General features: G+C 36.6%; 1 protein-coding gene across 3 annotated transcripts in view; it reads right to left on the bottom strand.

Moving 5' to 3' along the window:
* The window catches only part of Dym (dymeclin), a 253,030-nt gene that overhangs the window by 69,066 nt on the left and 166,194 nt on the right, over positions 1 to 17,770 (bottom strand). For all 3 annotated transcript variants that reach the window (XM_090353126.1, XM_090353124.1, XM_090353125.1), the window contains one exon: positions 13,535 to 13,637. In XM_090353126.1, the coding sequence (XP_090209252.1) occupies positions 13,535 to 13,637 (103 nt within the window). The remainder of the gene's footprint in view (positions 1 to 13,534; positions 13,638 to 17,770) is intronic.

The following is a 17,770-nucleotide window of genomic DNA, read 5'->3' as shown; positions in this document are numbered from 1 at the left end:
CTATATATCCAATGTAACCCTCTGGAAATGACAGAATCAGAGAATACTAAAAGCAAAGATGCCACACAAAGAGACAGGGTCTAGTTATATGACCTAATCTTATCCAGAAATCTCAATCCTCTTGTTTCAGCCTCCTTAGTGCTGCTATCACAGGTGAGTAATGCCCAGCTTTTCCACTCATCTTAAAGGCAAGATAATGAAGAGTCCTAATGGCTACATAAGTTGCCAACGTTTAAGGTAAATTGAAGATACCTCAAATATGGAACTCAGGTTTTCTAATTCATAAGCTGCTTAATTCAAAATTTCAGTGTCACTTTTCAATAGCCATTTGTTCAAACTGACTATAAACATGGTTCAATTTAATTTTCAGTCACAGTATCTCTCATCTATCTTATGTTAGTATGTATCTTTAATGTCTCTCCCTTTTTGGCCTCTGCTGTCATCTTCTAAATTAGACATTTACTTTAAAGACAACCATCTTTACATTGCTATTTTTTCATTTTTTATCCTGTTTTATTTTATCTTACATTTTATTCATTCTTTAATTCATTAACCATGTATGCGATGACTATATATTTCACTGCCTTGGAATGTAGGTTTCCTGAGAGCATACTGAACAGTAAAGGAAACAGGACACATTACTGAACAACACAATGAACACCTTATGGCCTTAAGCAAAATACACACAGATGAAGAGAGATACAGATGATTCAATTTGTGAAAATGATCAAATTTGCCTAGTGTACTGATTATTAAACAATCATACTAAGTAATTTTATTTTAGGATTCCAAGAAATTTAAGTATTGAAGGCTTAGTTTCTAAATATCAACTATTTAAAAATAGCTGTTTCGTTATATTAATGAATACATCAGAAAAAACCTAATATACTTTAATCATGGAGCCAACTGTCAAGAAAAAAAGTCAGTTTACTTTTCTACTTTCCACAGCATACCATTTCTTATTACCAAGATCTCTGAGTTGTTATCTCAGAAACTCAATTCATGAATAAATTAAGAAATAATGTAAGGCTTAACTTTATCTATTGTAAGTCTAGATAAACTTTAATTATTTTCATATTCATTCCCTGTGGTTCTAAAAGGTGATCTTTAAGTATTTCTGTAAGGACCCTTCTCTTAAGAATTTTCCAGAAATTCATGAAGTTTCCAGAAAAAAAATCCTGAATTCTCCAATACAATTTGTTTTTAGAAATTAAATCAATCAAGGAAAGGATTGACTTTCCATTTATACAATGAGTCAGATTACTGGGTTTTTTTGGTCTTATTTGGAGAAACTAAAATAAAGTGCCATTTATAAAACATTTGTAGCTTTGACTATAATCAACTGTAATAATAAGATACCAGCTTAAAAATTCTTTTCATTTAAGCCTCTTTTGTAATACTGCTTTTTAATAACCCTCATAATAGCTGAATTAAAGGACCCCAACAGAAATCATTCATCCCACATAAAACAAACATTGCCTTTTCTTCTTAGCTTTGTTTTACAAGCTACATTATTTCCAGATGACGCTGGAGGGGACTATGGTTTCAAGAATTAGATGCTTAAATAGACAGCTGCTTTCTATTTGCCATGTAAATCAAGGATAAATCAAAGAAACTCCAAATAGTAGACTTCTTTTCTTCCTATTAGGAAGTACAAACTGAGGCAGAAAAGGAGAAAGAAAAGAAAAAAAAATCAAGATGGAAGCAAACAGAATTAAAATAAGGATTTGTTAAACAAAAGGAAACTTGCAGATACCTCAGGGAAAGGTGTTTTTGTATCAGCTCTGTTCAGCAGTAGCATGATTTTTTTTTTATTAGAATGTAAAGGAAGGAAAGAAGAAAGCATGATCACTACTTTCTAAAAGTCCACTGTACATTACTACTGAATTTAATATGCATGGCTTATTCCTCTGTATTCTTTTAACTTTACTCAGAAATTAATTAATCTGTGCCAGATTTCAGTGCAAACACAACCTACTTCTTTTTTTTCATAAGCCAGAGAAGGAATATTAAAGTTACTTGAATATTTTAATATTTTCTTATAAAGAATATCCTAGGGGTCAGGAGTTTGGCTTAGTGGTAGAGTGCTTGCCTAGGATGCATCAAGACCCAGGTTCGATTCCTTGGTACTACATATATGGAAAAAAAAAAAAAGCTGGAGGTGGTGCTGTGGCTCAAGTGGTAGAGCTCTAGCCTTGAGAAAGTCCAAGGACAGTGCTCAGGCCCTGAGCCCAAGCCCAGGACTGGCAAAAAAAAAAAAAAAAAAAAAAAAATCTTATTCTGATGAGTCAAAGGACAAAGGATGAACCAGTGTAACAGCGACATTCACAAGACAGTATGTTGGAAATGAACGTTACAACTTGGGAGAGGTAGGGAAAGGGAAAGTGGGAGAAAAACAAGTAGTAACATACCCACTACTTATGGATGTAACTGCAACCCCTTTATACATCACTACGATAGTAAAAAATAAATTAAAAAAAAAGAGAATATCCTACCTTAACTCCTCAAGAACAGACAGGAAAAATTTCCTGTCTAAAAATAAAGACAAGACAACATTTTCCCCTCAATTAAAGTAAACTACAAGGTGCTTTTTTAAGAATAAAGGATTAAACAACAACAACAACAAAAACAAAAACCAACCAAAGTCCTCCAACATAATGTCCCCAGAATCATTCTAGATCCTAGCTAAGTTACAGCATAACCATGGGAATCAGTCTTCAGTAAAGTCAGGTCTGTTTTTCTAATTAAGAAAAAGTCGTGGAGGAGGAGGTGAGTATGCACGTGCTTGAGACAATGTGAATTTTAAAACAATTTATTGGTACAGTCATTAAGGAAAACACTATGATGTTCCCTAACATATTAAAATGGAACTATAATATGATCCAACACTGAATACATATTTATATATAACATATCAAATATAATTTTCTTAAATCATATATCCATAAGGAATGAAATCAGTATCTCAAAATGTTATCTGTACCTGCATATTCACTGCATTATTTTCAATAACCAAGCCCTGGAAACAACTTAATTATATATAATGGTGGAATACTGTTTAGCTATAAAAAAGGAAATCCTTCATAGATATCACCTTAGTTAAGTGATCAAGGTTAACATGCTTGTTATCTATGCTAGTATTGTGTATTCTTTGATATGACATATAAAGAAGGTATATTACCTCCATCATAATCTTACCTAAGAAGGCATAGCATTAATCTAATAATGAAAAAAACAAAACAAAAACTATATAAGCCACATGCAAATGGGGGATACTCTACAAATAACTAACTAGTAGTCCTTACAAAGTAGGACATGAAAGTTAAGACAAGGAGAAAAGATAAGAAAATAGGATGTGGGATCCTATGTTGCATCCCAGGAAACAATGAAGGACTTAATGGTAAGCTTGTTAAAATCAAGGCTGGTCAAGGTAGATCGTGCCTGTAAATTCTAGCAGGTAGAGAGGTGGAAATCTGGAATATTCTAGCTCAAGACTAGCCAGGGTAAAATGTCTGAGAGAATCTTCATTTTCAACAAATAGATGGGTGTAGTGACATTTGCCTGCCATCCTAGTTTAAGAGACCGGACAGGGCAAAAAAAAAAAATCACACAACTCCATTTCCACAGAAGCTAGGTATTGTGGCATGCTCCTATCAGCTTAGCTACAGCTGGAAGTATAAAACAGGATTGTAGCACAGTCATGTACCCTGATAAAAAGAGACTCCACCTCAACATAAACAGTGGAAAAAAAGGGATGGTGGTGTGGCTCTGCAGTAAAGTATTTGCATGCCTTGAGTTGAAGCCTCAAGACTAACCTCTGCTCCTCAAATTGATAAAATTCAGAAGAGATGTGTATTTTAGACAACAGTATTTCACCAAAGTTAATTTCTTAGTTTTGATGAATGTTACATGCTCATATAAGGTATTAATAAAAGGGGAAACTGAGTAGGGTATAACAGAAATTCTTTTAAAGAACTGTAAACCATCAGGGTGGGGTAGTTTATGTCTGTAGTCCTACCTACTCAGGAGGCTGAGATCTGAGGATCAAGGTTCAAATCTAGCCAGGGCAGAAAAGTCAGTGAGACTCTTATCTCCAATAAACCACCAGAAAACTGGAAAGTGGTGCTATGGCTCAAGAGCTAAAGAGCTCAGGGACAATGCCGAGGCCCAGAGTTCAAGTCCCATAACTGACCAAAAAAAAAAAAAAAAAAAAAAGAATGGTAAGCCAAATTATCAGAAAAAAGGAAAGGGGAAAAAGGGGAGAAAGAGAAGAAGGAAGGCAGAATGAAATGTATACTTGACAAAAATGCCAAGATTTATGCCTATAAACAATAATGCAGAATAAAAAGGATATGTGTGATCCTTTCTTTTTGCCTGACTCCCCTAGAGATATCTATTATTTAATAATTTTTCATGCATTGTTCCAGGAAATTTTAATGCAGATATTCAAACATGAACATATGTGCAACCTAACATACTATGAAATGTTTTTTAACTGACTTATATAACATGGATACCTTGCATATGAATTGAAGCCATTTTAAAAAACAGATGATGAATACCACATTGGATATGTTTATACTTTAATCAGTCCCTTATTGATGGATATTTTGCTTGTTTCCATTTTTCATTTCTAAACAAGGCTGAGAAATAGATACTCCTTGGTGTAACTGCGTTTCTATCTAAGCACGTAGCAGTTTCTAAACCACTGCTTAAGAAACATATTTTGCCTCCTTGAAAGTATTTTCAAAAAAGTTTTTCAAAGTTTAAAATTTCTCTCTCTGCTCTCTTACACTCTTTGTGCCAGTACTAGGTCTTGAACTCAGGGCCTTTTCATTGATAGTTGGTACTCTACTACTTGAGCCATGACTACACCTCAACTTTTTTTCTTCCTGGATTTGATTCAGAACTCATCAACATCTTACTAGGATCATAGGCATAAGTCCCAGGTACGTACCACCAGCTCAGCTCAAAGTATATGATTTCTTTTTCTACATTCATCTTTTGCCATAATCTAGTTAAGTAGATATCTATCTAGAACTACATCTGCCAAGGTCTTTTATTTTCCACTCTTCCAAGTACTACTTGGAAATGACTTTGTTGAAATATAATTCACATATGACATAATTACATAATCAATTTAAAGTGCACAATTCAACTTTTTAAAAGCACAATCACAGAATTGTGCAGCCATCACTACAATGTCATTTGGAAACATTTTCACAATCCTACCCCCCAAATGACATTTGTAGTCATTAGTAGTCACATTCCATTCTGCCTCGCACCTTAACTTTAGGTCTCCACTGTCTACCTACACGATATCTACCTATTCTGGGCATTCATGTTAACTGAATCATGCAATATGACATCGTGTTACCAGCTTCTGTTCCTCAGTACAATGTTTTTGAGTTTTTTTCAAGTCAAAGAACACACTAGTGTGTGTGTGTATGTGTGTGTGTGTGTGTGTGTGTGTGTGTGTGTGTGTGTGTGTGTGTGTTTTGCCAGTCCTGGGCTTGAGCTCAGGGCCTGAGCACTGTCCTTGGACTTTCTCAAGGCTAGAGCTCTACCACTTAAGCTTCAGCACCACTTCCAGTTTTTTTCTATGTATATGGTACCGAGGAATCTAATCTGGGTCTTTGTGCATGCTAGGCAAACACTCTCCCAGTAGGCCAAACTCCTGGCCCCTAGAGTTGTGTTTTTTAATTGTTTAATAATGATACACTTTATTTTTTTACTTATTAGCTCATAGATACTTGGGTTATTTTTATTTTTGGCTTATGTATACATACGAATATGTATACACACACACACACTTATGTGCATATGTATTAAATTCATCTGCATTAAAATCTAGGAATAGAATTGCTGGGTCATGTGGTAATTTTACATTTAATCTTTTGAGGAAATGTAAATTGTTTTCCAAACTGGCTGAACTACTGTGCATTCCCAAAAGCAGTACATAATTTTAATTTCTCCACATCTTTGCCAACACTTATTAGCTGCTGTTTTGATTCTAACTATAAAGTGGTATCTCATTGTGACTTTGATTTGCATTTCCCTAATGACTAATGATGTTCACCATTTTTTGACATGCTTATAAGCTATTTTCAGCAAAATGCAACAAAAGCTTTTATCACTTAATAGCATCAGAGTACAACAAGGTGCTTAGTTGATCTTCCACAAGATGATTCAGGGATCCAGAAACTCCATCCTCTAGGGCCTACTTCTACTGGTGATAATGAAGGAAGAGAGATGTGGAAACTGGCACTGTGGTAACATCACTTCCTCCTGTGATTCTCAGCTACTGTTAGTTTTACAGCCCTCTGCTACATACAAGGGAATTGGAAAATATGCAGATGAACATTCAGTCAGTCTGATTTACCTGAACTTTAGAGGAGTGCTGGCCAGCCTGGGCTGGATTCTAACCCTGGTTCCTCAGACTTCAGCCTTCTGAGTAGCTAGGAATATGGGCAGACCCCAGCATATTTTCCCTTTGTTTGTTGGTCATGGAGCTTGAACTCTGGGCTTGGACATTGTCCCTGAGCTCTTTGGTTCAAGACTAGTGCTCTACCCCTTTGAGCCACAGAGCCACTTCCAGTTTTCTAGTGGTTAACTGGAGAGAAGCGTCTCATAGATTTTTCCTGCCCAGGCTGGCTTCGAACAGTGATCCTTAGATCTCAGCCTCCTGAGTAGCTAGGATTACAGGTATGAGCTACTAGCACCTGGCTATTTCCCCATTTTTTTTTTTTTTTGGGCCAGTCCTGGGCTTGAGCTCAGAGCCTGAGTACTGGCCTTGGGCTTTCCTCAAGGCTAGAGGCTCTACCACTTGAGCCTCAGCACCACTTCTGGCTTTTTTTCTATGTATGTGGTACCGAGGAATCGAACCCGGGTCTTCATGCATGCTAGGCAAGCACTCTACCACTAGCCCAAACTCCCGGCCCTATTTCCCCATTTTTAAACTGGATTGTCTATATTTTTCACATATTCTAGAGACCAGTATTTACTAGACATATGATGTGTAAATATCTTCTTCCATTTTGTGGACTATCTTTTCACTTTCTTAATTATGTCCTTTGAAACAAAAGTTTTAAAATTTGATGAAGTCCATTTTTTTTTTTTGTCAGTCACGGGGCTTGAACTCAGGGTCTGGGTGGTGCTCTTAAGTTCTTATGCTCAAGGATAGTGCTCTACCAGTTTGAGCCACCGCTCCACTTACAGTTTTCTAGTGGTTAATTAGAGATAACAGTCTCACAAAGTTTCCTGCCCAGGCTGGCTTTGAGCTGTGATCCTTACATCTCAACTTGCTGAGTAGCTAGGATTACAGGCATGAGCCATGAGTTACTGACTTTGTTTTCCTTTTTTGTTGTGTTGCTTTTGGTGTTTCTAAGAAGTCTTTGCTTACTTCAAACTCATAAACATGTGCTTCTATTTTCTTCTGGAAGTTGTATTGTTTTATGTCTTACAGTCAGGTCTGAGGTGTCGTATATCATTCATAAGCACCTGTATAATGTAGCATACAAAACATCCAGTGGAAGGAAGCACTGTTTTGTTTTTTGTTTTTTAAATTTTCTTCTTTCACATCTATGTTCTTGTTCAAGGAACATTAATTGCTGGTATGTTTTCTTGCCCTAAGCTCTCCTTAAAAAATTACTACCCAGGAAATGGTACTGTGGTTCAAGGGATAGGGTGGGTAGCCTTGAACTGAAGAGCTCAGGGGACAGTGCACAGGCCCAGAGTTCAAGTTCTACAACTGACAATAAAAACAAGTACTATCCAAGCTAGGTATAGTAGTACATGTCTGTTATCTCAGTACTCAGGAGGCTGAGGCAGTAAGATTACAAGTTCCAGGCCAGTCTGGGCAACATAGTAAGACGCTATTTCCAAAATAAGTAAGCAAGCAAGCATGCAATTAAACAAACAAATATTAAAATATTACCTAGCTCAAATTTCAACTCCTTTCAAAGAAGACTGACACAATACTTCTTCTACTTTCCAAATACTGTCTTACAGAAATTTAAATTATATTTTAACTAATAACACCATCTTTAGAATAGTGCATGTAAACCCAATAACCACAGGTCTGTTTCAAAACATCTAAAAGAAACTGTTCTAATAATGCCATAATTTCACATTTTTTGAGTATGCCAATATTTCTAAGGTAATTGTTCCCATGGTTCCTGAATGTTTTCTACCCTAGCTCAGTCATAAGTTAAAAAGTAAACATTGTTGGGTGCTAGTGGTGTACTTCCATAATCCTTGCTACTCAGGAGGCTGAGATCTAAGTATTATGATTTGGAGTCAGTCCAAGCCCCCAAACTAAGAAACAAAAAAACCAAAACAGTAACAGGAAGCCCAGGAAATAGAGTGTAAAAAAACAGAGGAACAAATGAAAAATAAATCTGAAGTTATAAATTTATAACATTAAATTTTCTCATTTCTGAAGAAACTAATTATAAAAGTTTCCAAAAAGGCATAAAAGATAATCAGTAACAGCTATGAATTCAAAAGATGAGACATATGATAAGCTCAAAGATTAGCAGCATGTTAGTATTTCATATATAATGATAAATTTAATATAGAATAATTTTATTATTTAGAAAGTTAGAATCTGAGCAAACTTTCAAATCATATCAAGAAGTTAAGCAATCTGTTCTATTTGTACCAAACCAACAGGAAAAAATGCTATAGTTACCTTCAATATGAAAGAATCATTTTGACATACAAATTATGTAGGAAGTAATAAGGAAAATTAATAAGTTATCAGAAAAGTCACCCATTTCCAGTATATATTAGAAACAAATCTTTGGTTAGAAAATGGTAGCACAGTCCTAATTGCATATTACATAGGTATGACCGAGGTCTAAGCCTTTGTTCTATTTAGGATACTTCCAAAGAGTGCCAACCTGATGAGCTGGGCTTCATCCTCATCAATTAATATGTATTCTAATCTTTTAGACTAGAATATAAAAATCTTTATATATTTAAAGTGCAATCAGTTCTACTGGAAGAACAATAGTTACAGAATATAAGACAGTATAATATATTTGTGTATGTAATAGATCAAGTATTCCTATGGCACTCAAAAACTTTGGTCTCAAGGCCAGGAATGAGGCTTAGTGGTAGAGTGCTTGCCTAGTATACACAAAGCCCTGGGTTTGATTCCTCGGTACCACATACACAGAAAAAGCCAGAAGTGATGCTGTGGCTCAAGTGGTAGAGGGCTAGCCTTGCAAAAGCTCAAGGACAGTGTTCAGGCCCTGAGTTCAAGCCTCAGACAAGCATTAAATAAATAAATAAATAACTACAAAAAACTTTGGCCTCAAGACATCTTTTTTTTTTTTTTTTTTTTGCCAGTCCTGGGCTTGAGCTCAGGGTCTGAGCACTGTCCTTGGACTTTCTCAAGGCTAGAGCTCTACCACTTGAGCCTCAGCACCACTTCCGGCTTTTTTCTATGTATGTGGTACCGAGGAATCGAACCTGGGTCTTCATGCATGCTAGGCAAGCACTTTAACCACTAGGCCAAACTCCCGGCCTCAAGACATCTTTATACTTTTTTTTTTTTTTTTTTTGCCAGTCCTGGGCTTGAGCTCAGGGCCTGAGCACTGTCCCTGGATTTTCTCAGGGCTAGGGCTCTACCACTTGAGCCACAGCACCACTTCTGGCTTTTTGCTATGTATGTGGTACCGAGGAATCGAACCTGGGTCTTCATGCTTGCTAGGCAAGCACTGTACCACTAGGCCAAACTCCCGGCCCTTACATCTTTATACTCTTAAAATCAGTGATACTCTCAAAAAGCTATTTTCATATGGAGTACACGTATTGGTACATAGTATATTAGAAATTAAAACTAAGGGGCCAGGAGTGTGGCCTAATGGTAGAGTGCTTGCCTAGCATGCATGAAGGCCCAGGTTCGATTCCTTGGTACTACATAGAAAAAAGCTGGAAGTGGTGCTGTGGCTCAAGTAGTAGAGCTCAGGCCTTGAGAAAAAGTCCCAGGACAGTGCTCAGGCCCTGACTTCAAGTCCCACAACTAGCTAAAAAAAAAAAAACTAAGAAAAAATCCAAAACACAAGGTTATCTATGTTCATCTTCTACTAGCTGGCAGAGTCTTAACTATTACTCTCCTATGCAGCCTTTGGACAAACTCATATACAATCATTACAGAAAAAGTAAAAAAGGCTAAGAAGCCTTGGACTCTATATCTATATGGGCTGGGAGCACTGTGCTTGCTGTCTCTGAGCAGTTGAGCCTACAGCTCCATTTCTGGCTTGGAAACTAATTGGAGATAAGAATCTCATGGACTTTCTTGCCAGGGCTGGCTTTGAACTGAAATCCTCAGCTCTTAGCCTCTTGAGTAGTAGATTACAGGCATGAGCCACAGGTACATGGCTAACCATTTCTTAATAAACTTAGAAATCTCTAGGTAGAACTAGAGTATACACTGTCCTAAAGTTAGAAGAAAAACATATCCTTTGAAGTACTTATTTACTCTTTGTTGTATGGTTTATTCAATCTTGGTATTGCAAAATATATCTGGGACTCCACTGCTGCCTCAAGACCTTTTTCTTGTCCATCTTTTATAAACAAGTGTTCTAGGTCACAGAATTTTTTTTTTTTGTCTTTCTTTTTTTTATTTTTATTTTATTTTTTTCCTTTTTTATTTTTTATTGTAATTAGTAAAAGGGTTACATGATATTTGCCAGATAGAAGGTGAATTAATTCACATACATTGATACCCTTTCACATGTCTTGGTACCCATTTCCCTCCCCCCCACACCCCCCACCCATCTTGGTTTTCCCCCCTTCCCTATCAAATTTCAAATATCCAAATATAAATAAATTCAATATATCAGATAACAAAGTGAGATACTATACCAATATGAGATAACCAAGGGACAGCAAAGGAGATGAGAGACAACATAGTACATTAAGGTAGGTCACAGAATTTTATATGGATGTTGACAGATAAGGATTCTGAAAAATAAAACAAGGAGGAACAAGAATTTTCCTGGTAAATGATTAATTGAAAAGGGAGTGATGAGAATGGTTTAAAAATGTCAATCAAATACAGGGCTTTGAGCAAACACAGCAACAAGTTAGCATGAACAGAAAGACACATTGCAGTGCTTATTTTAAAGGTTCTTGCTTTCTATAACCACCTTTCAGATCTGAGGTAGAGGGAATCATTCAGTTACCATTGCCATCGAATTGGTGCAAACCATTTATCTGCAGTTAACTTTGAGGAAAAGCAGCAAGACTATTTTTAAAATGTTGTGATTTGCAAAGTCTCTTACACAAATGTTAAAGACTGTCAGTGACAGATTCTAAACAGCATTTTCCCAGCACGCTTTGGAAGCAGATGCTTTAAGAAATTCATTTTTACTGTGTAAAAATTTCACAAAGAAATCAGTGACTATATAATCTGTAAAGTCCAACAACAGAATTCAAATGTCTGTTATAAATTCTGTCCCATCACTGCATAGTCACTTCCATGATTGGCAGCTATGATTCAATATGACTTATTTAATCTGAAATATCAATCTTACGGATCTCCAATTAAGAGGAAGTGCAGCAAGTCAACTTAAGAGCTACATAAATTCAATATATTTTAAAGAGTAAATGACAAGATGAATGCACCAATCAAATAATTATGTAAAAATAATAAAGCACACACAGACGAGTTAGTTCAATTCTTTTTTTATTTTTTTTGCCAGTCCTAGGCTTGAGCTCAGGGCCTGAGCACTGTCCTTGGACTTTCTCAAGGCCAGAGCTCTATCACCTGAGCCTCAGCACCACTGCCGGCTTTTTTCTAGGTATGTGGTACCAAGGAATTGAACCTGTGCCTTCATGCATGCTAGGCAAGCTTTCTACCACTAGGCCAAACTCCCCAGCCCACTTCAATTCTTATAAACATAATTCTGTAGTACTATCCTGGCCCTATATGAGGAAATATCAGAAAAAAGTATTTTTTCTTATCATAAATCAAGGCAAGAAGAAAAGTAAGTTAGCTGTTCAGCTAATTTTAAATATGCTTGAAATATTAAATTTAGCAAGAATATCCTATATTTTGGAGGATATAAACTACATATATGAATGGGATGACAGATAAAATAAGTCTGTGGAGATGTGTGCATGGACACATACATGGACACACGCACACATGATAGATGAAAGAGAAGAAAAATGTCACCCGTCAGGTTGTGGTTGTTCATAGCTATCTTTGTTTATCAGTGACTGATATCCGGTTTGGGTGCTGTTCTCATAGTCCCATATCAGAACAACCATTTAGAAATAAAACAAACCACAGAATACATGCAAAACAACTCTTTAGCTGTCTGGCATGCATTGCCACTTCAAACTCAGAATTTAACAACTCTCTAATAAAGTTTTAAAATATCAATCTGCCAAATTGTCTGGCAATTGAAGGAGGTCCTTATCAGAACTGAAAGAACTTTTATGGTTTATAACTTGATAATTTGTAGCATCTCCATCTATGTTCTAAAACTCAAGAAATGTCAAGATAGTGGCACTTCTCTAAAGGGACTCATAATATTTTCTTCCTATCACAGTACATGGCTTATGACTGTGCTGCTCTGTTACATTGTGTCTGGGCATTCTCCAAGGCCAGGTGGTGATAAGCTCTTTATCTTTAAAGTGGATAGAACAAAGACAACATATTACTTCTGTTCTGTCACTGATGAGAAAAGAGCCAATTAGATTCTCCTTCCTAGGAACTAAGAATTGGGACCTGGAATATTAAATCACTTTGCTAAAGCCATTAAATTCACAAGGATGTTACCAGTAGTAGAAGAATATAAAGTGTCTAAGTTGCTATCTTGTATCCAAGTGAGCAAATAAGAGAAATGTGGCCAGTAGAAATCAGCAGAAGAATTAAGCATAAGCAAAATGGACAGTGATCAGAAATGATAGGGCTCTTAATAATAGCATATGCCTGAAACCAGTGGCTTCTTAATACCAAGTTCTAATTTTCTGTAAATTTTCTGAAATCCAGAAAATCAGACAGAAACCTTTGTTTATACTTTTTTTTTTTTTTCTTTTTTTTTTTTTTTTGCCAGTCCTGGGCTTAGGCTCAGGGCCTGAGCACTGTCCTTGGATTTTTCTCAAGGCTAGAACTCTACCACTTGAGCCTCAGCACCACTTCTGGCTTTTTCTAAGTATGTGGTACTATGGGATTGAACTCGGGTCTCCGTGCATGCTAGGCAAGCACTCTACCACTAGGCCAAACTCCCAGCCCTATACTTTCTATAACCATTCTTTCATTATTGTGTTTAACATAGAGTGGGTTTCTAGACTGGATAATAGAATCTGTAATTATTAACGATCACTGGTGCGGGGTTGATTATCTCCAACCATCTGAAAATCCTTAAATGGGTTTTCCCTCTGTTTAAGACCTCATTCCTTTATTTGAATATGAGTGGTCTCTAAGAGCATAAATTTTCAGAAGAGAGAGAAATTGCTATTTAAAAATTTCACAATAAATGAAAAACCTTTTATAGATAAGGCAACTACTTACATAATCTGGTAGAGGAACATCATTTGAACTTAGTGAACTTCTCAAGGATTGGGTAGCTTGTTCCAGAACTTTGTTGTGTTTTTTAGATAGCAAAGAAAACAAACTGCAAAAAATAAGAGAAATAGAATTATATTAAGAGAACTAAATGCTTCTTTTTTCTGAGTATAATACAGAATTAGAGCTCCACTGTATCTAATGAATAGAGAATTAATTCTTGGGTTAAAAATAAAGGCAATCCTGATTTCATGTACTTCCCATATAAATTTGAGGTAGGACCCATAGTCTTTTTTATTTTAAAGGATTTATTTATTTTTGTGTTGATACTGGGTTTCCGAGGGCCTAGCAGTTTCACTTGTCTGTTTTGCTCAAGATTGGTACTGTACAATTTGAACCATACCTTCACTTCTGGCATTTTGCTGGCTAATGGAGGATGAGTTCTACAAACTTTTCTGCCTGGGCTGGTTTTAAACCTTGATCCTGAGCCTGTTGTTGTTAGTCATGGGCCTTGAACTTGGGGCCTGCACTGTCTCTGAGACTGTTCTCAAGGCTGGTGCTCTACCATTTGAATTACAGCACAAATTCTGGCTTTTTTTTTTTTTTGTATTTTATTGGAGATTAGTCTCACAGATTTTCCTTTTTGGGCTAGTGCAACTCTCAGATCTCAGCCTCCTAAGTAGCTAGGATTATAAGCACGAGTCACTGGTGCCCAGCTTGTTTCCAGTTATTTATATATTACAAACATCACTACAATGAACACTTTTTTTTTTGGCCAGTCCTAGGGCTTGAACTCAGGGCCTGAGCACTTTCCTTGGCTTTCTCAAGGCTAGTTCTCTCCCACTTGAGCCACAGCCCCACTTCTAGCTTTTTCTATGTATGTGGTACCAAGGAATTGAACCCAGTTCTTCATGAATGCTAGGCAAGCACTCTTACCACTAGGCCAAACTCCCAGCCCTACAATGAACACTCTTGAGCATACTTTTTAGTATTAATAAATTAATAAACTTTATTAATAAAGTCATTAATAAATTCCTCAAAGTACTAGGATTAAGTAAAAGTAAATTGCATTTAGGACATGTATTTTAAAATATGCAAAGTATTTTTTAGGAGACACAAAGGAAACAGTAATACTGGGACTATATATAAGGAATGGTCACATTGAAATGCATAAAGAAAAAAGCAATATGAATCTAATTATAGTACAGTTTCCAGGATAAATGAAAATTGAAGCTAAACAATGTTTGGTAATCAATTTGTAGAGCAGAAAACAGCAGGACTAGAAGACACAAACTGGATTCCACTAAAAGGCGACAATGAAAGTATGTAGGAAAGAGAACTTCTTGATGTCAGTAAGAAGAAAAGGGGGAAGTACAGAGAAGCAAAGCTGTGAATCTTAAGTGCACAAAAATAAAACTTCAGGCTGCTTTCTTTATAAGTTCACCAAATTTGGGAAGTTCTTTCCTATCTTTCCCTCCCCTCTCCTCAATGGAATCTATGGTCACTTTTACCATGAAAGAAAATTATTGAGCAAGCTCTGGGAACCACAGCAAAATTCATTTCACCTTGTTTTCTTTTGAAGAAAAAAAAAAGACGACTTTATTTTAAAAAAGAGTTCTTGCAATCTGCTTTCTTTGTTAGTAAGAAACCAAACAAGGAAGTGAGCCTCAATTCAGACATATTTCAGTAGAACCTTATGGAAAATTTCAACAATTAAGGGCAACAAAATGTTGAAGCATTACAACCCATGACGTTATAGACACTGTTCCTACCTATCTTTAAGGAGGTCTGTATAACAACAGATAATTCCAGGCCACTGGTATTCCAGGCCACACCCCATCATAAATGAGAAGCAGAATTGACAATTATTCCAAGTTGTTATTCTCATACAATTTAACAGATTTTTGCCTCAGATTTATACCAAGTGTTTTCAGAGTTTGTGGGGATTTTTGCAGCATTCTAATTTTTCCTTTCATTTGGCATTTTAAGGAGAAATGACCTAAGTTTATATAAGACATGACTTGCAAATTGCTGAATGAGAAAATTAACTCATGTCTGAAGCTCTGTCTTCAAAGTACCTATGCTGTAAGCAATAAAGACATGTGATATTTATATGTAAAGGGTAAGCCTGATGGTAAGAATAAGGAAGCAACCAACTGTGCTTACTATTCAGTCAGTTGAGTTATATTTACCAGAATAGTTTTTAAAATTAGAGTAAGGTTTTTCTCTGAGTTAAGAATATTCATTGCAGTCGGGAGCGTGGCCTAGTGGTGAGTGCTTGCCTAGCGTGCATGAAGCCCTTGGTACCCGACATAGAAAAAGCCAGAAGTGGTGCTGTGGTTCAAGTGGATGGGTGTTGGCCTTGAAAAAGCTCAGGGACACTGCCCGGGCTCTGAGTTCAAGCTTTAAGACTGCTCCCCACCAAAAAAAAAAAAAAAAGAAGAAGAAAAAAAAGAATTATGTGAGCCTATTTAAAATAAATTTCTAAAAAAAAAAATGTTCATTGCAAATTTGGTTACCAATGAAAAAACTGAACAACCAAAACCATGGAATATTCAGACCATGAAATATCATACTGCAATTTAGAGTATCTAAAACTACATGTACTCAATCTCAAAAAAAATGTTGAGTAAAAAAAGATTCTTATAGCATATGAACATAGTGCTAATATTTATATGATGCTATTAAAATAATATTACATCTATTTTATAAAACATCTGAACGAGATGTGGTAATACATCATCCCAGCTATTTTTGAGACAGAGGCAGGTGGACCATGAGTACAAGGGCAGTCCAGGTAAAATACAAAATATAAAATGCTGGGGTGGTTCAAGTGGTGGAGTTCTTGCCTAGTATGTGTGAAGCCCTGGGTTCAGTCCTTAATACTACAAAAATAAGTAATGATTATAAATTAATAGCTCTACATTTAGGGCAACCACTGTTCTTTGAGGAAGGAGGGAAAAGAAGAGAACCAGGGCAGAAGAAATAAGGGACTCAGTTAGTGCTCTCTGTCTCTGTCTCTTCTCCTTTCTCCCCCCAAAATATTCTTTTGGTAATAATGAATCAAAACACAGGAGACTGCTATATTATTCTATTTAATAGAGAGGACTGTTACATTAGTAGTATCTGAAATATCACATATATCTTAAAAATCTACTACAAAGGGTATGCTAAACTGAAGAAAACAGTCCCTAGCAGGATGGCAGTGGCTCATGCCTACAATCCTAGCTACTTGTAAGGCTGATATCTGGAGGATTGCATCTCAAGGCCAGCCAAGATAGAAAACTTCTCTAGACTCTATCTCCAAAATAGCCAACAAAAAGCAGGGCTGGAGACATGGCTCAAGTGGTACAGTGCTAGCTTAGCAAGTGTAATGCTCTGACTTTAAACCTCAGTATCACATAAAAAGAAAACAAAAAAAGAGAAAGTCTCTGCCAAGAGGCAGCATTTTACAAGAGAAATAAGCATGTAAACAGAACATGTGTGGTCAGTACAAACTGGGACATGCTGAGAAGATCACAAGCTGGTGCAAATGACTGCAGTTGAGGGTGCACAGATGGTGGCAGGAGATGAGACCAGAATGTAGACGGTTTGAAGACAGACTGCAAAGGGCTGCTCATGGCACATCAAAAGCCCTGGGCTTTATTATATTCAGAGTTGAGAAGCTAATGGAAAATGATGAGAGGAACATGGTTGCTTGGCCCCCAAAGAGTCTAACAGGATAAGAAAAAGCAATATCTGCAATACTGAAATCAGAATGCTTGAGTCTGAAGAGAGTGCTATGGGGGCACAGAGGAAGGGTCGGTACATTCCACAAAGGAAATCTAGCTTCACTGTGACCTTGGAGATTAGGGGGTTGTTAATTAGAAAAGTAAAGCGGGGTGGTGGTGGTAGAAAAAGTAGCAATTCAGAAAGGTGAAAGTCTATAGAAAGTCCACAGAAAGTCTTCATGGACTAGAAAGCAAAACTGGAGAAAGTTAAAGATGGGGAAATGGAGAAAGAGATGAAGCTGGCAAGACAGGTCAGGTTCAAGAAGGCCTAGACCAAGTGAGAGAAAAACAGACAGGAAGGAAGAAAGGGAGGGAGGGAGACAGACCAGACAGACAGAAACAAAGAAAGAAAATAGAAACGAAAACAGAACCTTCAGAAAACATTTGCATTCTCCTAAGTAAAAGAAGAGTCAGCTACAAATCAATGCAAGTAGGAGCCATTTGGGATGCAAAAGAGAAAGTACAAATCAGA

The sequence above is a fragment of the Megascapheus bottae genome, chromosome 19 (genome assembly GCF_031878675.1).
Source record: "Megascapheus bottae isolate mThoBot1 chromosome 19, mThoBot2.hap1, whole genome shotgun sequence".
In the NCBI taxonomy this organism is placed as follows: Eukaryota; Metazoa; Chordata; class Mammalia; order Rodentia; family Geomyidae; genus Megascapheus; species Megascapheus bottae.
This window is presented reverse-complemented; position numbering and strand designations above follow the sequence as displayed.